This window comes from Salmo salar, chromosome ssa25 (genome assembly GCF_905237065.1).
Source record: "Salmo salar chromosome ssa25, Ssal_v3.1, whole genome shotgun sequence".
In the NCBI taxonomy this organism is placed as follows: domain Eukaryota; kingdom Metazoa; phylum Chordata; class Actinopteri; order Salmoniformes; family Salmonidae; genus Salmo; species Salmo salar.
In genome coordinates, this window is record NC_059466.1 from 25,739,311 (window position 1) to 25,764,619 (window position 25,309).

The following is a 25,309-nucleotide window of genomic DNA, read 5'->3' on the forward strand; positions in this document are numbered from 1 at the left end:
GACCCAAGAGGAATGGGAGGTGGTGGAGGAGGTGTGCAGAGTCCTGGAACCCTTTGAGCAGGTCACTGTGGGGAGAGGTACAGTAAGCAGTTGTAACTACATCATTATTTAATCCAGTATTATATACAGTTGAAGTCGAAAGTTTACATACACCTTAGCCAAATACATTTAAACTCAGTTTTTCACAATTTCTGACATTTAATCCTAGTAGAAATTCCCTGTCTTAGGTCAGTTAGGATCACCACTTTATTTTAAGAACGTGAAATGTCAGAATAATAGTAGAGATAATTATTTATTTCAGATTTTATTTCTTTCATCACATTCCCAGTGGGTCAGAAGTTTACATACACTCAATTAGTATTTGGTAGCATTGCCTTTAAATTGTTTAACTTGGGTCAAACGTTTCGGGTAGCCTTCCACAAGCTTCCCACAATAAGTTGGGTGAATTTTGGCCCATTCCTCCTGACAGTGCTTGTGTAACTGAGTCAGGTGTATAGGCCACCTTGCTTGCACATGCTTTTTCAGTTCTGCCCACACATTTTCTATGGGACTGAGGTCAGGGCTTTGTGATGGCAACCTCAATACCTTGACTTTGTTGTCCTTAAGCCATTTTGCCACAACTTGGAAGTATGCTTGGGGTCATTGTCCATTTGGAAGACCCATTTGCGACCAAGCTTTAACTCCCTGTCTGATGTTTAGAGCTGTTGCTCCAATATATCTACATCATTTTCCTCCCTCATGATGCGATCTATTTTGTGAAGTGCACCAGTTCCTCCTGCAGCAAAGCACCCCCACAACATGATGCTGCACACCCCCGTGCTTCACGGTTGGGATGGTGTTCTTCAGCTTGCAAGCCTCCCCCTTTTTCCTCCAAACATAACGATGGTCATTATTGCCAAAAATTTTATTTTTGTTTCATCAGACCAGAGGACATTTCTCCAGAAAGTACCATCGTTGTCCCCATGTGCAGTTGCAAACCGTAGTCTGGCTTTTTTATGGTGGTTTTGGAGCAGTGGCTTCTTCCTTGCTGAGCGGCCTTTCAGGTTATGTCGATACAGGACTTGTTTTACTGTGGATATAGATACTTTTGTACCTGTTTCCTCCAGCATCTTCACAAGGTCCTTTGCTGTTGTTCTGGGATTGATTTGCACTTTTTGCACCAAAGTAAGTTCATCTCTAGGAGACAGAACGCATCTCCTTCCTGATCGGTATTATGGCTGCGTGGTCCCATGGTGTTTATACTTGCGTACTATTGTTTGTACAGATGAACGTGGTACCTTCAGGAATTTGGAAATTGGTCCCAAGGATGAACCAGACTTGTGGAGGTCTACAATGTTTTTTCTAAGGTCTTGGCTGATTTTTTTGGATTTTCCCATGATGTCAAGCAAAGAGGCACTGAGTTTGAAGGTAGGCCTTGAAATACATCCACAGGTTCAAAATATGTCAATTAGCCTATCAGAAGCTTCTAAAGCCATAACATAATTTTCCGGAATTTTCCAAGCTGTTTAAAGGCACAGTCAACTTATTGTATGTAAACTTCTGACCCACTGGAATTGTGATACAGTGAATTATAAGTGAAATAATTTGTCTGTTAACAATTGTTGGAAGAATTACTTGTGTCATGCACAAAGTAGATGTCCTGACCGAAAAATGAGTGGTTGAAAAACGAGCTATAATGACTCCAACCTAAGTGTTTGTAAACTTCCGACTTCAACTGTATGAGCAGTAGATGAGAATGTAGTATCAGTAGACAAAACATGAACCTGAACTAATACGTTACTGTTCTCTCTTTTCAGCTATGTGACAGCCTTAAAAATGATACTTCTGTGTAAGGGTCTGCAGCGAATCACAGCCAGCCGCCAGAGAGAAGCAAATGTAACCTCAGGATATGTGACAGAGTTGATGGACACCCTATGTTAATCAATGGACAGAAAGTTCCACAGAATGGAATATAATCACGTGCTATCAGCAACCTCTGCGCTTGACCCCAGGTTTAAGAAGTTAGCCTTCAGTGATGCCAGAGCGATTGATGAGGCTCTTCAAAGAATAACCACAGCAGCAGGGAAGAACAGCCCCAGCAGTCAGCTGGCTCAAGCACCAGGGCAACAGGAAGAAGAGGGATCAGATGGAGCAGAAGCACCAGCAGTAGTGCAACAAACATCTGCTGTTTGGATGCTGTTTGACGAGAGAGCAACTGGGGATGCAGCACGAAGGAATCCCTCAGCAGATGCCATAATGGAGGTCCGATCCTATTTGGAGGAGCCCCTCCTCCAAAGATCTGCAGATCCTCTGAGCTGGTGGAAGAACAAGGCCTCTGTCTACCCACGGCTTACCAAAGTCATGACAGGGAGACTCTGCATAGTGGCCACATCCGTTCCCTCTGAGAGGGTCTTCTCGAAAACGGGACAAATAATTACTGAGAGAAGAAACCACATCAGCTCCTCGAAAGTGAGGCAGCTTGTATTTCAGAATGCAAATCTCTCATAAAAGAAACATATGGTCAGCATTGCTGTGTGCTGCTGGTTATAACATGGCAATGAAGAAGAGAGAGAAAAGAGGGACCAGTTTAATGTTTTAAGTGGGATGCTGCAGTTTTGCACATTGTTATTTATTTTTCTTTGATATGGTGCAATATTCTATTATTAGATTGTATTTGTTTTGAATTGTTACATTTATATGCACTTTGTTTATATACATTAAAAAAGTTATACTTTAAATGCACATGTGTAATAGCATCCTTCTTTTTTACATTTATTTATATACATTAAAAAGTTATACTTTAAATGCAAATGTTTAATAGCATTCTTTTTCATAACAAACCAATGCATTTTTAAATACATTGTGGTTAAGGTAGAGTATGATTTCATGTAATAATTTAATTAGAATTGTTTTAACACCAATCATAGTCAAACTATCGCAAACTGTTTGACTTGAAAAAATACAAAACATATTTTTTTTAAAGAGCCGTTTGGGAGCCAAAAGAGCCGGCTCACTGAAAAGAGCCGGAATGCCCATCACTACAAAAAGATATGTGATGTTGTAGTTCATGATGATGATACCAGCCATGAAGATGATGGTGATAATGATGAAGATGAGGATGAATGTTGCTGCTGCTGATAATGATGATGACAATGGCTATATTGATGACGATGTTTCTTCACTGTTCAGTAACAGTGTTTGTTTGTGGGATTTTTGCAGGGTATGATGTATCTGGAAGAGCGGAGACTGGTGCACAGGGACTTGGCTGCCCGTAACGTGCTGGTCAAGTCCCCCAACCACATCAAGATCACTGACTTTGGTCTGGCTCGGTTGCTGGACGTCAACGAGAAGGAGTACAACGCTGACGGGGGCAAGGTAAGCATGGCCGGAAATATTTAGAGAAAAAGATCATCTATATCTGCCTACTGTTTTGCTGCTCCTAAAATGTGAGCCTCTCTCCCCTCTGTCTGTTCTCTGTCCCTGTATTCTTCTAGATGCGTGTATTCTCTATACCGTAGTGCAGGGATGAGTAACTTTGATGGGGGTGGTGGCCACAAGTGTGCTTTTTGAGAACGTTAGAGAGGGTCAAAGATCACACCCCGAAAGCATGCTAACCTCTCACCATTACCAATAACAGGGGAGGCTAGCATGTCTGGTTTTCTGGAGGTCAAGCCTAGTTCTGGACTAAACATTTCATGGAGACTAATGAGCATGGTTTTTAGTTCAGAACTTACAGGTGTAGGATCTTAATTGTATTGCTAAGAATATTCCTGCTGTTGCAAACTACCTCAAATTAAGATCCTTCATCTGTAATCAGCCCATGATGTCCAATTCTGACCATACATATTTCTTAATTATGTATTTTTCTCGTGACACTTCCTGTTTTACCAATGCCAATGATCCATTTAGAGGAAGAGCAAACTGTTATACAGCAGTGTCCCGATCAAAATTAGTCTGAAAAGGGACTAAAAGTCACCAAATATTTGTTTACGTGATCCATTTGGCATCAACTTAACCTTCACTAAAACTGTTTGTGTGCCATTTGCTAATATCTTGTAAATATTACGTCAACAAGGCAGTTATAGTGGATATTTACCATTCATTTATATTGGGCACAAAATAATCTGAAACACAATCAAAACGAACTGAAAATGCATCCAACAAGTTTGTAGAGTCACAAGCTTGATGTAGTCATTGCGTGCCAGGAATATGCGACCAGATACTACACTTTTGAGTACTTTAAATAAAAATGTTTAGGGGTGTCAATAATTTTTACTCCTACCTTTTTGAGAAATTACAAATATTACTTGTTAAACAACATTTATTTCTCTGAGCAATTGTATTAGTATAAAATAAAATAATTTCCCAATTTTTGTGAGCACACAATATATTTGAATTATTTATTTTATATAGTCATTATTGCTCATCTTTATCAAGGGTGTCAATAATTTCAGACCCCACTGTATGTGTCTCCATAACTACAGATGCCAATCAAGTGGATGGCCTTGGAGTGTATCCACTACAGGAAGTTTACACACCAGAGTGACGTCTGGAGCTACGGTAAGACTGGACACTCACATCAATCAATCAATCAATGTGTCTTAATGCTGTCTTTTTTATACGGTAATGTGAATGCTGTGGTGAACTCTTACGATTTAGTATCTATCATATTTGGCAAACCTTTAACTTTACACCTCTTCTCAGGGGTGACAATTTGGGAATTGATGACATTCGGGGGGAAGCCCTATGATGGCATCCCGACCCGGGACATCCCAGACCTGCTGGAGAAAGGAGAGCGTCTTCCCCAACCTCCCATCTGCACCATAGATGTATACATGGTCATGGTCAAATGTAAGCTACGCTGTATAACTCTCTCTCTCTCTCTCTCTCTCTCTCTCTCTCTCTCACACACACACGGCCGCGCTGCTATGACCCCAGTAGTATAGGGTAGGGTCACAGACGGCACTACGCCCCCATGTCCATGCAGAGAGCACTACCCTGGTGTTTCCTGGCTGTGCTGTGCCGCTTCTCTGGCCCCTCTCTCTCCTCTGGCTGTGGCCCCTCTTTCACACATTGGGCCCAGGGTGTCACTGACTGACCAACAGCCTCTGTCACCTTCCTCCATGATCCTGTACCCAATGCCCCTGCTCATTAAACCAGACTGCCAGGGCAGGATTAGGGGAGGTCACCATGTCTCTCTCTCTTTCCCTCTCCTTTACTCTTTCAATCTGGTAGAGTAGCACAGAGAACACACAAGTAATTGCTTTGGTGCGGTATTGGTTGCGTGTCTGTGGAACTTGGCAGACTAACACACTAACATGGCTGTGCAGGTGATAGGTCTTGAGAAAAGGACATTTGATAATCAGAAAATGTAACTTTTTTTTAATCAACCATATAATTAAAATCTAACACAAAAGTATGACAAGATCTGTAACCTATATACGGAAGCCCAGTTTAACCAGCACACTGGGATATCCTCCTTCAGTATACCTTATCCATGGCTCTACATCTAAAGCTCTCCCTGTGTCTCTTCCAGGTTGGATGATAGATGCAGATAGCAGGCCCAAGTTCAAGGAGCTAGCTGCAGAGTTCTGTAGGATGGCCCGGGACCCCCAGCGTTACCTGGTCATCCAGGTGAGTTACCTTACCTTCCCCTCGAACACCCCTCCTTATCCTGAGGAGTAGAGTGAACGACCAGGATAGTATGTGTCGTCCTCTGGGATTGAAAGGCACATCTTGTTGATATATGTTTTGCAATCCAAAATAAATTACATTCTAAGTGTATGAGGAGTAATTGGTCTCTCTCTCTCTCCCTCCCCCCTCCAGGGTGATGACCGTATGAAGCTGCCCAGCCCCAACGACAGTAAGTTCTTCCAGAGCCTGCTGGATGAGGAAGAGCTGGAGGATCTGATGGATGCTGAGGAGTACCTGGTTCCTCACGCCTTTAATATCCCACCGCTGGCGTACACACCCAGGACACGTGTTGACTCCAACAGGGTAAGACTCTACTCTCCTCGCCCCTCTTCTTCTCTCTTCTCCCCTCTTCTTCTCTTCTCCCCTCTTCTTCTCTCTTCTCCCCCTCTTCTTCTCTCTCTCTCTTCTCTCTCCTTCTCAGAGGGCATTCTATTATTTTTCATTATATTACATTTTACTATATTCTATCTTATTCTGTTGTATTCCATTCTATCCTATTCTACTCTATTCAACATGCTTGTTTTTTCCCTAACCTCTTCTTTCCCTAGAAGCCTGGCTACAAAGTGCTCGCTGATATTTAAATAGCACTCTTATTCAACCGTAGACAAAGGGCACACTGAGATACACAGTTTGAAATTATTTGAACTTTTCACAGAACTCCATAATTTAGCCCGGATCCCCTTCATGATAAACTCCATTAAATTATATCTTAAAAGAATTTCTTCTAATGTATGTCTGTTTCAGTATATTGTGTTTGACTGGTTGATTTCCCATGTGAAATTCACTTCTCAGGTTGTAACTGCAGTGTAAATTATCACAACATACGGTATATACATAGGCAGATATGGCAAGAAAAAGTATGTGAACCCTTTGGAATTACCTGGATTTCTGGAAATTGGTCCTCAAATTTGATCTGATCTTCATCTAAGTCTCCACAATAGACAAAAATAGTGTGCTTAAACTATTAACACACAAATTACTGTATTTGTCTTGTCTATATTGAATACATCATTTAAACATTTACAGTGTATGTTGAAAAAAGTATGTGAACTCCTAGGCTAATGACTTCTCCAAAAACGATTTGGAGTCAGGAGTCAGCTAACCTGGAGTCCAATCGATGAGAGGAGATTGGAGATGTTGGTTAGAGCTGCCTTGCCCTATAAAAAACTCACAAAATTTGAGTTGGCTATTCACAAGAAGCATTGCCTGATGTGAACCATGCCTCGAACAAAAGAGATCTCAGAAGACCTAAGATAAAAAAAATGGTAGACTTGTATGAAGCTAGGAAGGGTTACAAAAGTATCTCTAAAAGCCTTGATGTTCATCAGTAAGACCAATTGTCTATAAAAGGAGAAAGTTCAGCATTGTTGCTACTCTCCATAGGAGTGGCAGTCCTGCAAAGATAACTGAAAGAGCACAGCCACAGAATGCTCAATGAGGTTAAGAAGAATCCTCGAGTGTCAGCTAAAGACTTACAGAAATCTCTGGAACATGCTAACAATCTCTGTTGATGAGTCTACGATACGTAAAACACTAAACAAGAATGGTGTTCATGGGAGGACACCGTGGAAGAAGCCACTGCTGTCCAAAAAATGCTGCATGTCTGAAGTTTGCAAAAGTGCACCTGGTACACTGCTGGCAAAACAAATTAAACTACAGTTGAGTTGTTTGGAAGGAACACGCAACACAACATCAAAACTTCATCCCAACTGTAAAGTATGGTGGAGGGAGCATCATGGTTTGGGGCTGCTTTGCTGCTTGCTATCATTGATGGAAAAATGTATTCCCAAGTTTATCAAGACATTTTGCATGAGAATGTTAGGCTATATGTCCGCCAATTGTAGCTCAACAGAAGTTGGGTGATGCAACAGGACAACGACCCAAAACACAGAAGTAAATCAACAACAGAAGAAAATACGCCTTCTGGAATGGCCCAGTCAGTCCTGACCTCAACCCGATTCAGATGCTGTGGCATGACATCAAGAGAGCAGTTCACACCAGACATCCCAAGAATATTGCTGAACTGTAACAATTTTGTAAAGAGGAATGGTCCAAAATTCCTCCTGACCGTTGTGCAGGTCTGATCCGCAACTACAGAAAACATTTGGTTGAGGTTATTGCTGCCAAGGGAGGGTCAACCAGTTATTAAATCCCAGGGTTCACATACTATTTCCACCCTGCACTGCAATGTTTACACAGTGTGTTCAATAAAGACATGAAAATGTATAATTGTTTGTGTTGTTAGTTTAAGTAGACTGTGTTTGTCTATTGTTGTGACCTAGATGAAGATCAGATACAATTTTATGACCAATTTATGCAGAAATCCAGGTATTTCCAAAGGGTTCACGTACTTTTTCTTGCCACTGTATGCTCTAGGGCTACTTAAAACCAAGACCTATAGTATTTGTGTGTTGATATGGAGGATGAGGAGGAAAAGATGAGGAAGGAGGAGGTGAGGTGATGTGAGGAGTTGTCAGAGAAGGAGTAGTTATAGGGTGAAGGGTACACAGCATGAGGTCTGGAGTCTGTTCTCGTGAGAGGAGGAAGAGAGGAGGAAGAAAGGAAGATTAGAGGAGGTGATGGGAGAAGGAAGAGAGGAGGAGGAGACTTACGGAAAAATAATATGTACATGTATTAACTTATATGTAAATTACAGATATTCATATACAGTGCATTGGGAAAGTATTCAGACCCCTTCCCTTTTTCCACATTTTGTTACGTTACAGCCTTATTCTAAAATTGATTAAAAAAAAATGTTCCTCATCAATCTACACACAATACCCTATAATGACAAAGCGAAAACATTTTTGCAAATTTATAAAAAATAAATACGTATTCAAACCTTTGCTATGAGACTCGCAAATTGAGCTCAGGTGCATCCTGTTTCCATTGATCATCCTTGAGATGTTTCTACAACTTCACTGGAGTCCACCTGTGGTAGATTCAATTGATTGGATATGATTTGGAAAGGCACACGCCTGTCTATTTAAGGTCCCACAGTTGACAGTAAAAGTCAGAGCAAAAACCCAGCCATGGGGTCGAAGGAATTCTCCGTAGAGCGCCGAGACATGATTGTGTCGAGGCACAGATCTGGGGAAGGGCACTAAAAAAATGTCTGCAGCATTGAAGGTCCCCAAGAACACAGTGGCCTCCATCATTCTTAAATGTAAGAAGTTTGGAACCACCAAGACTCTTCCAAGAGCTGGCCGCCCAGCCAAACTGATCAATTGGGGGAGAAGGGCTTTGGTCAGGGAGGTGACCAAGAACATCATGGCCAGTCTGACAGAGCTCCAGAGTTCCTATGTGGAGATGGGAGAACCATAGGACAAGGAAGGACAACCATCTCTGCATGCACTCCACCAATCAGGCTTTTATGGTAAAGTGGCCAGACGGAAGTCACTCCTCAGTAAAAAGCACATGACAGCCCGCTTGGACTTTGCCAAAAGGCACCTACAGGACTCAGACCATGAGAAACAAGAGTATCTGGTCTAATGAAACCAAGGTTGAACTCTTTGGCCTGAATACAAAGCGTCACATCTGGAGGAAACCAGGCACCATCCCTACGGTGAAGCATGGTGGTGGCAGCATCATACTGTGGGGATGTTTTTCAGCTGCAGGGACTCGGAGACTAGCCAGGGTTGAGGGAAAGATGAACGGAGCAAAGTACAGAGAGATCCTTGACGAAAACATGCTCCTGAGTGCTCATGACCTCAGACTGGGGCGAAGGTTCACCTTCCAACAGGACAACAACCCTAAGCACACAGCCAAGACAACGCAGGAGTGGTTTCGGGACGAGTCTCTGAATGTCCTTGAGTGGCCCAGCCAGAGCTCAGACTTGAACCCCATCGAACATCTCTGGAGAGACCTGAAAATAGCTGTGCAGCGACACTCCCCATCCAACCTGACAGAGCTTGAGGATCTGCAGAGAAGAATGGGAGAAACTCCCCAAATACAGGTGTGCCAAGCTTGTAACCTTATACTCAAGAAGACTTGAGGCTGTAATTGCTGTCAAAGGTGCTTCAACAAAGTACTGAGTAAAGGGTCTGAATACTTATTTAAATGTCATATTTCAGTTATGGGGTATTGTGTGTAGACTGATGAAGACGAAGAAAAAAAATGTCATCCATTTTAGAATAAGGGAAATGTAACAAAATGTGGGAAAAGTCAAGGGGTCTGAAATATATTTAATAAAATGTTGATATATGTTGACATGTATTTGAATGAATGGAAAAGGTTGCTTTTGACCTTATTAAAATTCAATGCATAAAATGACAAAGTTCAGCACAAAATCATAATAGCATGCTGTGGTATGCTTTGAAAAGTTTGAATGAATGACTTATAACTGACAACTAAAAGAGTGCTTTCAATAATCTGCATTTTTTGCTCAAATAACTTGGTCCATTGTTGAATTGTGGCATGGGAGTCACTGGATGGTCACATCTGAAACACAAAATATAATGTACAAATGACCTACAATGTATGTGCACTTAACATATGTATTTTGAAATAATGCCTTGGAATATCAAAGTTATACAATTACAAATTGCAATGCAGCTTCCTTCACCTGCAGTGTCGAAGAATTAGGGGTTTATGTTCATGAACATCAAATTGATACTTACAATGCAGATTCCTTTACCTCCAGTGTCCATTGCAGACTCACCTGTAGATAGATAATGCAGAGAGAGAAAGTCAGTGAAACAATTCCACACAAGATGAAGAATAAATAAATGGTTTATTGTTCATGAACACATTTTAACTTCATTGAGGACTAGCTAGCTTACTGATACAAAATACTACTTACATTGGCAGGGGTCTGTCCATAGGCAGCTGAGGCTCCCAATTCGAGCTAGCCAATTCTATCAGAGACACCCGGGTCACTAAAGCTTGCTAAGTTAGCAAGCAACACATTGCTTGGCTAGCCAAGAACATTTAACAATAGCTTTGGCAATTCAAGTATTGTATATCTAATACATACATGACATTAACTCTACTGAACTCTACTCAACTTTCATTTTCAAAAAATGTTTACCTTGGTCAGTCACACTGCACATTGGTGGCAAGCTAAAAAAGGAGCTAGCTATGTTAGAAATCTTGATTAAATCTCTTGCTTGCAGTTTAATAAATTATCTTCCTCTGTCACCCAACATATTTTAAATCAATGTTATGAATGTATAATCAAATAAAATGCCGTTATCCACAAGAAAGCTTTTTGGTGGTGACAGCTGCTCTTTTCCTTCTTGTGAAAACTCAGAATGGTAAGGGCTGCTCTGTCCGTTGGAGGCCTGGCTGGGGCTGTGGCTTGGGAACATTTCAAATTGTTATTGACAGCTCAGTAAAATATATTTGAAAATATATTTACAGATATAAACTAATCACCTAATTTATTTTGACTGTGCTTCATAAGTGGCAGGTAGGCTATACCTCAATAGCTGCAGAATGTATTTTCAACTACAACTCAAATATGATCCAACTTTTGCATGCAAAACAGCACTTTGGGAACCTAATGCTAATGTACCAAAGATTAGTAGAGACTCAACATTATCTTTGGGGTAGAGAAGGTTGTGACTTGTGAGTTGTGGGTATATATTTTAGACATATATTTTACAAATATATCTACATATATTTTATTTATTTATATATTTCATAAATACATTTTCCCAATATATTGAAATATATTTATACTTTATTGAAATATATTCCAATATATGATTTTTCTGTAAGGGGGAAAAGAGGAGTTCAGAGAGGAGAAGTGTTTGTGAGAAAGTAGCTATAGGGTGGAGGGTACACAGCGTGAGAGAGAGTCTGTTTTCCTCAGTGAGTGCTGACTACACACATGCAGACCACCGCTGAGACTGAGAGATCAGGTGGGGAAGGAGGGTGATGAAGGAGGGTAGAGACCACTCACCCACAGGAGGGGTGAGGACAGGGGGAGATTGCAGGAAGAGAGGGTAGGAGAGAGAATGGGGGAGGAGAGAAAAGGAGGGACGAGAAAGTTCACGGAGGGGACTCTCTTCTCGCTTGAACCAATACTCTTGAACACTCCCTTAAACCAAGTACCAACACACAGGAGTATGTATTAAACCTATTTGTCCCCCTGTGTCGCTCTCTACAGAACCAGTTTGTGTACCAGGCGTTACCTATACCACAGCAGTGTATACTGTATATGAAAACCTCTCTCTTCTGTCTCCTCTCTCTCTCCTTGTGTCTCTCTCTACAGAACCAGTTTTTGTACCAAGACCCTAGTTTCGGCATGGAAGACATGTTGGGTACCATGGGGACCATCCCACGGGTGCTGTCCCTGTCTGTAGTCCCAGGGTGCAGGCCCCCAGGGGACCAGTCTGCAGGGGGGCAAGGCGGCAGTGGCCAAGAGGACAAACGCTTCGAGGACCAGCGCTGTAACGGCACCCTGAGGAAGCAGGCCTCACCCCGGCCCGCGGGACCTCCAGGACAAGGTGGAGCCCCAGGTGACACCTCTTTTAGCAGTTATTTTAACTTCCTTGATTCTTCATATATTTTGTCTATATTTTGTCTTGTTTGTTTGTGTTATTTTGCCTACGCAGATCATTGCCTTGAGATTCCTCTGTAATGAAAAGTGCTATAGAAATGAATTGTATTATTAATATTTAGCCTCAGGTCCAGGGGAGGACAGCAGTGGACAGCGCTACAGTGCAGACCCCACCATCATGCTGGGGGAGAGAGGAGCTAGAGGAGACACAGACCAGGATGGATACCTGACCGCCATGAGGGAGAAGGCCTCCTCAGGTACAACATGTCTTCACTATTCAGTGTTTTCCACAGGTAATGTCATGTACAACAGGAAGCACTTCTTAACTGTTTATGAAGTCTTGTCTGCGTTGAAAAAGCTTTTATCCATAGCAACACACTTTGGTTTTTGTTGTATTTTTGTACTTTGCATTAACTGTTCCAGTTAGAAAGAAGATAAAAGTTCAGAAATGCAAAAATAGGTGAAAGACTCCTCTTCTGATCCTTTAAAGTGAGCCTCATCTGTTACCAGGGGGGTGTACTGTTCTGTAGTGTAGCTAGTGATGTCAGAACCAGGTTTCATCATCTCCTCCTCTTCCTCACCCTTTGATCCAGAGAGCTGTAAAGACGAACGCCTAGAGCACAACACATCACACACACGTACACACTCACACACGCACACATGTACATGCACACACACACACTATCGTACACACACACATTCGCACACATAGAGGCATGTCAGAGGCTGAGGGCACACTAGTGAAGAGATCAGTGAGTTCAAAATATACCAAACCTTCTGTTCATCCTGAAAGCCTCTAACCTCTCTCTCTCTTACTTTCTTTTTCTCTTTCTTTTTTCTCTTTTTTTTCTTTTTCTTTCTTTCTTTCTTTCTTTCTTTCTTTCTTTCTTTCTTTCTCTCTTTCTTTCTTTCTTTCTTTCTTTCTTTCTTTCTTTCTCTCTTTCTCTATTTCTTTCTTTCTTTCTCTCTTTCTCTCTTTCTCTATTTCTTTCTTTCTTTCTCTCTCTCTCTCTCCTTCCCCTCTGTCTCTCGTTCTTTCCCCCTCTCTAACAGACTATCTCAACCCCGTGGAGGAGAACCCGTTTGTGACGCGCCGGAGGAACGGAGACACTCTGACCCTGGACAGCTGTAACCCCTACCAGGTGGACTTTTTTATGACTATTTGGACTATCACTTACGGACTATTTGCTCCTAAATTTATATACAGTTTTCTACTGTTGTTGACATTGCCCCCCTTTTTTCTACTTTGATGTGTTGAGTGTAGTGACCTCATGTTATTCCTTAGGAGTCTAAGTCGTTGTTTTATGATATGTACTACCCAAACACATAGAAGTGTTTTAAGATAGTCCATGTTATTACTATCTAGCTATTTGAATGCACTTTAACTAAACTTTGACTTAACAGGTGGCCCCCATAGGTCCCCAGCAGGCCAGCTCTGGCCCCAGAGTGGATGACGAATACGTCAACGAGCCCCTCTACCTCAACACCTTCCACAACCCCGGAGGACCAGGGCCAGGAGAGGGAGACTACACCGATTATACCCTGAAAAAGAACGGAGTCCCTGGGGGACACAACCCTATCCTCGCCACCCTTACCAGCCAACCAGGCGCCACTGGTGTCACTGCTGGCCAATCAGGCACCACCCAGGCAGGGAACCCCTCCCACAGCGTCCAGGCAGCCAACGCCCACGCTGTCTCCGCACAACCAGGATACGCTGCACCTCCCGGGCTCGGCGCAGCCGGCCCCCACCCAGGGCACATCCTGCACCCAGGTCACCATTCCCACCCTGGGTACACCCTCCACCCCGGTCTCACAGGCACCATCATGGTGGACAAGAAGACCAGACAAGACAAGAACAAGACGTTTGACAATCCAGAGTACTGGCAGCATAGCCTCCCTCCCAAGGCCACCCTGCACAACCCCGAGTACCTGCAGGACTGCAGCACGCGCTTCTTCTACAGGCAGAACGGACGTATCCGGCCGGCCGTGGCCGAGAACCAGGAGTACCTGACAGAGTTCGCCCTGAAACCCGGGACCGTGCTACCGCCCCCGCCCTACAGACAGAGGAACACTGTGGTGTAACGTGGAGTAGTGAGGAGGACTGGGTGAGAAGAGGAGGAAGACAAGGGGAGGAGGAGGAGTGAGGGGGATGGACAGAGGAAGAAGGGCAAGATCGGGGGAGGATGGGAGGAGGAGAGAGGACTGAGTGTGAGAGGGAGGAGGAGAGAGAAGTGAAGACAGGAAGGAGGAGGAGTGGGCAGTCCCTCTCACGCAGTATTTACGTATCAATGTATCAACCTTGGTTCCCTTCACCAGCACTGGACTGACACGTCTATGTCTGTCTGTCTGATTACAGTAACATTACACAGAAATATCACAGTAATATTATTGTAATATACAAAATGCTGAGAGCCTCCTACCACCCATGAACCCAGGACTGATGAGCACCTCTCTGTCTGTATCTATCTCCTTTATACTGGATTACAGTAACATTACAGTAATATTACAGTAATATACATACTGCTGAACCCAGGACTAATGTGCACATTGCCAGCCTCCCCTTCCACTCAGCCCCTCTTAGCCAACCTTAACTCCTCCTCTACCACACCCACTACTCTCCCTCAGCTCCGCCTCTTCAGTGTTGATCACACAGGCGCCACCCACTCCTGGGAAACGGTGGACCTCTCTCTCATGTGACTTTGTCCTCTTCCTGACTCCGACTTTATACTCCCTTAGACTCCAGCTTCACCAACAACATCAACAACAACAACAACAACAACAACAACAACAACAACAACATCAACAGCAGAACGCTAAAGGAACAGCGACATGTAATGACTACTGACAGACAATAACAGCCTCCCCCAGAAAAACCCTCTACAAGACTATTGTAGCCAAGAACAAGGAACTCGAAGCACTTACAGTAAATTGTTTGCTCATTATCTTACCTACACTATTTTATTAGTAAGAACCATACAGTAATTCCCAGTTGATACACAACACTACACTTGGAGCACCACATTTTCCAACTGGGTTCATTTGTAGCAATCCACCAACAACACGTACAGTAATGTCATGAGAACTGTTGGTGTGCAGGACAGCAGGTTCATATAAGAGGAAATGTATACATCTGTGTATTCACTGCTGTTCCATCACTGTCTGCCAAGCCCCAGCCACGCCATTCATCTGTCTCATAATGTGGAAGGTGAATTAATGTTCGCTGACTGGACTGACTGGCTGGCTGGCTGGTTGACATGGTTTAAACCCCTCTGGATACGTAATGCAATTCAAACATGGATTGCACAGCACAGCTCATATCCTCTATAACATGTTCATTTGTATCTCGCAAAGAAGGAAGATGTGCTCTCAACCTTTACACATCAATAACCCTGTACATGTGTGATATAGTCACACACACACACACACACACACACACACACACACACACACACACACACACACACACACACACACACACAGAGAGAGATAGCGTTAGCGTCGTGTGCATTCCGTTTTGGACCGGGAGCTCCGTTGACCTTGGGTTCTAAAGCAGTGGAGATAGCACCTGCCAAGGCAGTGCAGCGGCATGAGAAGACAAAGTCACAGCAAGTAAATGGCAGTGTTATACTGTATGTAAAGCTGGAATGGCCTACGTTGAACACACTGAAATACATCAGGCTGAAAGTGCCACAGCCCAGGATTTAAGAGGGAATAGGCTTATCAGTAAGGAGGGGATCTCAACCACCCAGCCATGCTGTTATAACTTCTAACCCACATGACTTCTGAGGCAGACAAATCCGGATCTGGATCGATGCTGTCATAGAATATAGATCGGAAACTGCTGTGTGTTGCAATATTTTTTAACTGATAAACCCTGGCAGAGTCTGTCTGTTCGTTCCCCTATCAGAGCTGGTTACAAAGACCTCAGGAGACAGGACTGATGAGGTGATGGGGACTGAATTCTGAACTGGACTGGATAGTGAGACAGTTGGAGGAGAAAGATAAATAGATGGCAGGGTCATGTTCATTAGGCACCAAATGGAAGACAATGCCTGAAACAGCGAGGGACTTCCTGGACATTGCAAAATGTTTTGTTACGGTGTGAACGCGACCCACGTGTGTGGAGGACTGGAGAATTCTGGGGCCTGGATAGGTGGCGGGCGGCAGACACCAGTCTGTCTGGAATAAGAGAGGCCTGAAAACGTGGTCTGGTCCTGGGTCTGGTGCTGGGTCTGGTCCTGGGCATAAAGGAGGATAACTAAGCCCTGATGTGGTGGACACAACCATGGAGGAGAGTCATTGAGAGTTCTGGTCAAACTGGAGAGGAGAAGCCTGAGAACCTGATCTGGTCTTGGGTCGGCCGTGGCCAGTGAGGAGTGAACAAAGCATGGAAATACACAGGAAATAAACCTAGTACACGCCAAGCAGACTCATCATTGGTGGATATGTTCTGTGGAATAATATATTCATGTTGGGGGGAAATTTGGGATGGATGGCATCAGATTTGAGCAGTTGAAATACTCTAATTATATTATATCATGCCATGAAGAATAGTATTGCAACTAAAACAACATCAAACTGGCCCCTAAAACTAAGACTTTTGCTCCACCCCCAAATGTCTATCCCCCCTCCTACATACAGTACAGGAGCATCCCTCTCCAACAATTTGCAATCAAGATGGAAACTGAAACTGTGCCAAAACATTTGGAGAGATTTCCTTCCTCCGCAATGACATTTGAATTAAGAAAATGCAGGAGCTACAGCAGATCAAGGACATTGAACACTTTTCTATTCATGTTTGACAATAATGACAGTACAGGTAGACAGACAATATATCTATGGAAGGCCAGGTCCATATGTCCCACAGAATACTGCCAGATGATTTTTGTTTTCGCTGCTAGTAGAGGGGGAATTCTGTCAACACAAAATAAATATTTAGATTTGGGCCTTTTTGAGTTTTGTTAATTTGATAGGACTTATTAACCATTTTGGCACAGCCAAACCTCTCTCTTCATTGTTTCCCCAGCCAGAAGAACATCCGGTTCTCAATCCGTTTATTTGAAATATGTTTTATCTATTGCATCGCAGCTATACAAAAGGCAGGCAGCCTACCCCCATTTCACTGTTATTTTTCTCATTGTGGCTTCAGTTTGTCCGATCCAGAGATGCAGCACTTTAATGAAGACTAGCAGAAGTAAACGATGGTAGTGGTGGAAGAAGAGAACAAGGCTAGTAGTAATGGTCTAGAAGCACTGACAGGAGAACTAGAAGACGCTCCACTCCAGTGAAAATAGAATGACATGTCAGGGAGTTTTTGGAGAGGCATTGTGTTGTTTTTTGTTTAGTTTAGCCAAACACAGATGTTTCCTGGATGATGTGTTTATCTCCAGTTCTCCTCCTTTATGAAAAATAATGGCTTGCCAATTAAGATCCATCTGAAGAACTTCAGAGCTTAGTGATAGGCTAGCTAGCAGGCAAAGCTACAATGGTAGAATCATGAAAGTGGTCCTTGTAGACAAAGCTACTTTGGTAGCATCGCTACTCTGGTAGCATCGCTAAAGAGTTTATAGTCCTAGCGGACAAAGCTCCATTGGAATAACCACAGGAGGATATAAGGTCTGATTAGATAGCTGATCACAACGAACTACAGAGTCTATTCCCTGTCTATAAACCTACAGTGGTAGAATCACTACAGAGACTAGTCCCTGTCTATAAACCTACAGTGGTAGAATCACTACAGAGTCTAGTCCCTGTCTATAAACCTACAGTGGTAGAATCACTACAGAGACTAGTCCCTGTCTATAAACCTACAGTGGTAGAATCACTACAGAGTCTAGTCCCTGTCTATAAACCTACAGTGGTAGAATCACTACAGAGTCTAGTCCCTGTCTATAAACCTACAGTGGTAGAATCACTACAGATCTTATAGTCCTTGTGAACTACGCTACAGTGGAAGAACCATGTGAGGATATTAGGCCTGTTTAGATGGCTAAGGCTTCTCCTCGGCAACTCTACCTGAGGTTAACACCGTGTGTGTGATCACTAGTGTCTACTGACTCAACCGGTCCTGTAGACCTAGCTCTCTGTCAGGACATTAATGTATTACATGGACATAAACACTGATGGCTGTGTCAGATACCAAGGTACTGTTTGTTTGTTTGTTCATTCTCATTTTGGAGGTTCAAATTGAATTTTTCCTCTGATTTAAGATGATTAGTTTGAGAGCTAAGATTTACTATATCTGTATATATTGTCCTTGTGTAAAATAAGTGTATAACAGTAGAGTGGAATCTCTGCTTTATCTGGGGAGTTTATCTGGGCACGTTTTATCCCAGACGATGAACATGGGGATATTGGTGTTGGTGCAATGACAGCCTATGAGAGTGATGTTAAGAGGACTCATGATGGATCTTACTGGTCAATTAAAGCCAGTCTACAGGAGAATACAACACCGGTGCATTAAACACCGAAGGTAATGGAGAAACAATCCCTTAAGGTAAACCCTTATTTGAAACCCATCACAACGGTCTTTTAGCTAGCAGTGTGCTGCTAGCTCTCCTTGTCCTCTAAAGATGCTCTGTTCTGCTGTTCTGTTCTGTGGGGAAATCATATCACCCAACATCTCCAACCAACATGGCGGCTATAAATACTGGCGGACAGGGCAATAGTTTCCCATCCTAAGCAGGGTAAAAGGCAGAGATATTAGCATTCCACAAATGTTAGGAGATCAATACGTCAGTGTTACAATAGGTTGTCTGAGAAGCAGCGTTTGGATGCAGTGCTGGAAGCAGAGGAGGACACTGGAGTTTTACTTTATCTCAAAAAGATGACTAAAGAAATGTATGTAGCAAACACTGTTGAAGTTGGTGTGGTGTGTATTTAAAAACAGACCGCCGTAAAGCAGTCAATGAGGAGCAACTTGAACACGACCAAAATGATTTTGAAGAAGCGACCGGCGAGGAGTTTCAGAAGTGAGAGACGTAGAATCATAACACTTTAATGAATTGTCTTCGAGTTGTTTTAGCAAAATCCTTTAGGTACAAAAGGAGCACAAATTTTCCCTCTGTTTCATCTCAACACTGATTGTGCACACACATTTTAATCAGCAATGTTGAAACTGTCACATTTATTTGATTCAGCTACTACTGTATTTACGGTTTTGGGGTATAGTAATCAAAACAGATGTAACCATGACATCTTTAAGAGTATTGTAAATTGTGTTAATGGTAATGTTTCTTAGTGTATCTCATTGGGGGGGTTCATAATGGCAATAGATTGTTGTTTCTTTGACTCTGTTGCTATGAGAAAGGGCACAGACATTTCGGTGAAGGCCTCTTTCACACTGTTGTATCTCAATGTTACTCCCAACTGGATCCACTCCTGGATCCACAACTTGGAGTGAATACCTAAAGTACATGATGGACGGTATTCCTGTAATTTCTTATAGTACGAAATTAATTTCTAAAGTACATTTTTGTAATTATTATGGTATTAATATGTACAGTTTGTTCCAATAAGCCTTGCCTGTTTCCCCATGGGCTGAAGTATTCCTTTGCACATAGATAGGATTTAAATCCCTACATGTACAACTAAATACTGTATGAGAGGCTGCACTCAGTGCATCTCAGAACTTCACCTATTGATACATACCAGTTAACTAACACAATATTCATACAATTGATCATATACTATAACACACAAAAACACTGTACTTTTGTAACACAGCTCATTTTACAGTGGTACTATTGTGTATTCCTTCCTTTAAAACAACAGGAAAAGACAGCAGTTGTAGAGGAAGCACAGTTTACAATACATGTTGATTTGCTGGTAACAAATATATGGGAGGGAATTTCTTTTTATGACACACAGGCATTATACTGAATGGTTGTTCCTGATCATTTTAATACCGCTCTTCAACCGAGAAAATGTGAATAGTATTTTTATAGATAGTGGAAGTATTGGCCAGGTGCATTTATAAATAGAGGGAAACAATACTTTTTGGGCTGCCAGGATGTTTTTGGTTTCTCTTTTAATTCTGTCATATTACTGCTTTTTGTTGAATATTATTGTGTGTGTGATCAGTTTTCTTCTTGGTTTTTATTTCTGTATATATATATATGTAATTTAACCAGTGAATTCTGATTTTAAAAAGCTTGCAGTTTTTCTAGTCCCCGCTGTTTCCCTCGTAACTGTATTTAGACTTGGTGGACTTTGTGGTTAAAAACCTCTTACTCACAGGGTAGAGGTGCTTTTTCCTTCTTTTGGGTGTATATTTCAGTCGCCTCTCCATCCTCTCCTGCCCCTATAGCCATTTTTTGATTTTGTACAGAAACCACCCAGCCATTGGAGAGATTGAGGCTCTGTTGCAATACTGATGAATACTTCTCTATCCTGCATCTCTCTCTCGCTCTCTCTCACACCATCATTTCCTATCAATTTAACCGGTATTCATAATCAATATGTATTTCATTCCTATCCATGGTCTGAGGAAGCACTATGGGCCTTGGATAATGCATACATACACAGACACAATTTAACTAACACAAATAGCCTTTGCTCTTCTTGGGCAGCCACATGATGCTAGATTGACTGGTATCCCTCGTATCTCCAGTTGACCCCTGACCCCTGCTCTCTGATGGTGGAATTGGGTAAACCAAATAGCTTTTTGCCAGGATTATATTGTAGATTTAAATTGACATATTAGTCTGTTGGTCTATGGATATTGGTTTGGTTTATTGAATTGGTTCTTCATGATTTCATTGATTGGTTGATTGGGACTTATCTGACTGTAGTCTAGAATGGCTGGTCCTGGTCCTAGACCTGTTCCTGGCCCTAGTCCTGGTCCTGTTCCTGGCCCTAGTCCTGGTCCTAGTCCTAGACCTTGTCCTGGAGCTGGTCCTAGACCTGTTCCTGGCCCTAGTCCTGGTCCTGGTCCTAGTCTTGGGTCAGGCATCAGACAGAGCTGTAGCAGCAGAGCTACTGATGTTTGCTTTACAGGATGTTATTGTCTGAATCCACTTCAGCGCTGCTTCCAACTGAACGTTTTACCATTCCCAAGGCTATAGCATTTAAATACTTTTCCCGCAGTTTTGTTACATGAATCTGTCAAAAATATATTTTTAATTTAATATGAATAAAGATCAATACAATATTTAAATGACGTGTTCTATACTTTTCATTTGTTGGTGACTTTGGTGTGTCTTCTGGTATGCACGTGGGTGGTTCTGTGCATGTGCGTGCATGTCTGTGTGTGACTTAACTTCTGCTAAAACTCGACAGGAAACCATCCGTCTGGCATTCAAATGTCAGCTCTTCGCTTTGCATATGAGCCCATCTCGTTGGGAGTGCCTCTTACAGTAATCATGACCGAGCATCATCTTCATCCTCTTTTAGCCTCCTGGGAGTCAGAACTGGTCCCACATATTGCTCCCAATGGTCACCTTTGGCCCCAACTCTTCGATCTTTGCATATTTGTAAGTTGGAAGCAATATGGTGGAAGCACCACCACAACACTGCTTATGCCTATACAGACCCTTCAGACGTGCATACATGGCAGGGGAGCCAAGGGGGAGCCGAGGGGTAGAGAGTAAATTAGACAGCAGCCAAACAGAATATCTCTCTAAATTACAATAAGGGACGGAGGGATGGATTTTCAAGGTATTGGTGCAGGACCTGGGTGTCTGTCCACCAGACTATAGCCACTCTGCCACAGGCCTGATTCTCTCACCATTAGCATATCCTCACACAATATGACATTTTATGTCATTATCATTGGAGATCCAATACTGTACTCCGGCCAGCCAAATCTGCATTTTGTGAGCCTCCTGCCCTGGGCAGAGTCAAATCATTTGCCTTAAAAAGAGAATAGAGTGTGATCAAAACCATCCGTCAACGCCTGTCTCCTTTCACATGCTCACCCCACTGACAAAGTGTATGGATTTGACCTGATATGAAGGATGATGGCCACAGTGGAATGTAAATGAACTTAAAGGGTTTTAGCCGTCATGACTCAATTTGACATTACATAAATCTCTTCAGATCTCTTGAACAGTGCTCAGCAAAATATCATGGTTTCTTTAACCCTTATCAGGCTTGCCATCAAATAGAGATACATTTCCTTTCATTTGTCTCGCTAGTGTGTGTCCCAAATGGCACCCCCTCCCCTATATAGTGCACTACTATGGGTCCTGGTCAAAAGTAGTGCACAACATAATGAATAGGGTGCCATTTGAGTCGCAACCCTCTATATCCCATCGAATACCTACCTCTAATCTCATATCGCCCTACATCAGCTAGTAGTGTGATAATGCCAACTGATCTAATCATTAGTATGTGAAATGAAACAGAAAGACAGTAGCAGAAAACAAAAGTATTAAAAGTTGTTCTCTCTTATTTTGCTCTCTCCTCCCTTGCTCTCTCCCTTTCTCTACCTGTTCATCCCTTTCTCATCTCTCCCTGGGGCGACAGTGCAGTGCTCCTAAATCCCTGCCTGTGCTGCAGCATGCCATGTTTTATTGCATCCCAAATGCCATCATATTCCTTATATGGAGCACTACCCTATGGGCCCTGTTCAAAAGTAGTGTACTATAAAGGGAATAGGTTGCCATTTGGGACTCATCCATTTATGATTGAATGGAGTCCACAAAGCCGGCTAAGCAGCTCCACCGATCCCCCAATCCCCCGGAGAGCTTTCATTACAGCACGCATATAATATCGCCCTTCACACACACACACACACACACACACACACACACACACACACACACACACACACACACACACACACACACACACACACACACACACACACACACACACACACACACACACACACACACACACACACACAAACCCTCTTCGCCACTGGAGGCTGGGCCTCCTCCTCCATCTCACCCCGGGCCAAGCACACACACACCAATATGCCAGGCTCCAGACAGGTATAACCTATGGGCTAATCTCCTCCAGTCTAATCTGTCCCTGACTGAATCAGAGATGAATATGATTTGAGATCTAACACTGTGATTGCTCCTAACCAAACTGCATTGCCCTTATTCAGTGTGTGGTGTGCTATCTTACTGGCTGGCTGGGGCAGTTATGCACTGTTCTGTTCTCTGGAGATTGCTGAGTCACTGGCATTATCTGAGTGCATGGACAGGTGAGAGTCTGCATACTTGCGTGTGGGCAGGAGGGACGTCACCCTGAGTAAAAAAAGTTTGGGGCCGGAGGTTTGAGTCAGGCCAGTTACGTTGGGTCCTTCAGGGCATTGACTGCGACGCAGCAGGTTTTTAACTTCCTGTCTGTCCTTTTGAAACAGTCACCTAGAGTCAGAAGGGAATACAGTATACAATTCAGTTTAAAGTCACTTCTCTTGCTTTCACTGGGGAAGTTACATAGCAGCACCTCGGTATGTACTGTATGCCTCTGAGACCTTATATTGGTTGTGGTACTAAAGATGAGGATATAAACCCATCTGATGGTTGAGTAAGTGGCATTTGACGATGCACAAACACATTAAGATTAATAAGGCAATCTAGTAAGCCATTTGCACTCTTCTCATGAAGAGTAGCTTGCCTAATTAGGAATACGTTTGAAAAGCTCAGTATTAAGTATGTTTCACAAATGGCATCCTATTTCCTATGTAGTGCACTACTTCTGGCCAAGGCCCATAGGGCTCTGTTCAAAAGTAGTGCACTATATAGGGAGTAGGGTGCCATTAGGGAGGCATTATCATTCACTTTATTAGGCATCAAGGCAGTATCCTCATGGGATAACTCATGCTAGGAATGGGTAAACATATAAATAATGGGTAAATAGCATGATCTTACTAAATGAGAAGTCAGTTATTTAATGTAACTATTCCACACCCGATCACACAGCCCAATCTATTGAAAAATACCTCACTATAAACGTGTATTTCCATCAAATTAGAACACATCACAAAATAAGCAGTGAGATTGTACTGAGAAGGTGATTGTACAGCATTCATCTGGTAGTGGAAGAGATTGGCTACCTGCATGCTCATCTGTGTGAGGGCTAAAGTCACACCATCCAGCTTGGACCCAGCATTCCTTTTTAATTAAGTAGCCATCTTAAGAGAAGCAGGGTCATTGTTAAACTCACACACTGATGCAATTATCAAGCTCTAGTCTATTCATCCAGCATACAATGTCTTGATGACAGCTCATTGTGTACTGACAATGGCAGCTTAATTGCACGTTGTCACGTCCTGGAGTGGCACACCTATTGTCAGACTGGCTGCCTCCCAAATGGCACCCTATTCCCTACGCTGGATCCCAAATGGCACCCTATTCCCTATATAGTGCACTATTTCTGAATAGGGCCACATTGCCCATAGGGTTCTGGTCAAAAGTAATGTACTGTATAGGGAATAGAGTGCCATTTGAGAAACAGACGCACCCTCAGTTTCTCTCCCACTCTCCACTCTGCCATTTCGAATGGGAGGCCCATGGAGCAGTCACTTCATCCATACTTAAGGTATGGATGTAGCTTTAATTGTATCCTACTCAGATCCTATGGACGATGGGAGCAATGTGCTTAGCCATCAACCTCCACTCAAAAAAAAGGGGTTGTCTGAAAGAGGGTGATGGAGAGAGAGAGAACCAGAAGCGGGCCGTCCATTAGGGCGTATTTGTAATGAAGAGCGAGAGAGAGAGGCCCGCAACACTCAGCTAGGCTGGTGTCTCAATGTCTCATTAGCACCAATAGGGAAGGATGCCTGACTGTCTCTTTCTATTTGTCTAAGGAATTAGAGAGGGAGAGAAAGAGAGTGTGTAATAGCCATAAGCTGTGTATTTTCTCCTCTCCATCTAGCAGTTTTGAGAGACCGACTTTCATATTTGCCTCTCTTCATTTTCCTCAACACACTCTCTTGATGAGATGGTAATATCAAAATTGAAAAAAGAGCGATATTTTTTATTTTCTAAAGCACACTACTGGTGTTTAAATCGAAAGATTGAGGTAAATTACACCAATTATAGTTTGTGTTTAACTCTTTGTGAGATCACCCGGCTGGTTGGTTGGACCTCCACCTTCAGATCCTGCTTTCAATGACAATATGGCAATCAGAGATCATCGTCACTGCTTAGAGAGAATGGAACCCCGTGCATGAAA

The 25,309-nt window shown here is 42.8% G+C and overlaps 1 protein-coding gene across 2 annotated transcripts in view; it reads left to right on the plus strand.

Moving 5' to 3' along the window:
* Positions 1-21,335, plus strand: part of LOC106586446 (receptor tyrosine-protein kinase erbB-4) — a 478,367-nt gene extending 457,032 nt beyond the window's left edge. For both annotated transcript variants that reach the window (XM_014173739.2, XM_014173740.2), the window contains exons 21-29: positions 3,199-3,354; positions 4,464-4,539; positions 4,684-4,830; positions 5,516-5,613; positions 5,806-5,976; positions 11,891-12,137; positions 12,301-12,435; positions 13,232-13,320; positions 13,583-21,335. In XM_014173739.2, coding sequence (XP_014029214.2) covers positions 3,199-3,354; positions 4,464-4,539; positions 4,684-4,830; positions 5,516-5,613; positions 5,806-5,976; positions 11,891-12,137; positions 12,301-12,435; positions 13,232-13,320; positions 13,583-14,260 — 1,797 coding nt within the window. In that variant the 3' untranslated portion in view covers positions 14,261-21,335. The remainder of the gene's footprint in view (positions 1-3,198; positions 3,355-4,463; positions 4,540-4,683; positions 4,831-5,515; positions 5,614-5,805; positions 5,977-11,890; positions 12,138-12,300; positions 12,436-13,231; positions 13,321-13,582) is intronic.
* Positions 21,336-25,309: the final 3,974 nt, after the last annotated feature.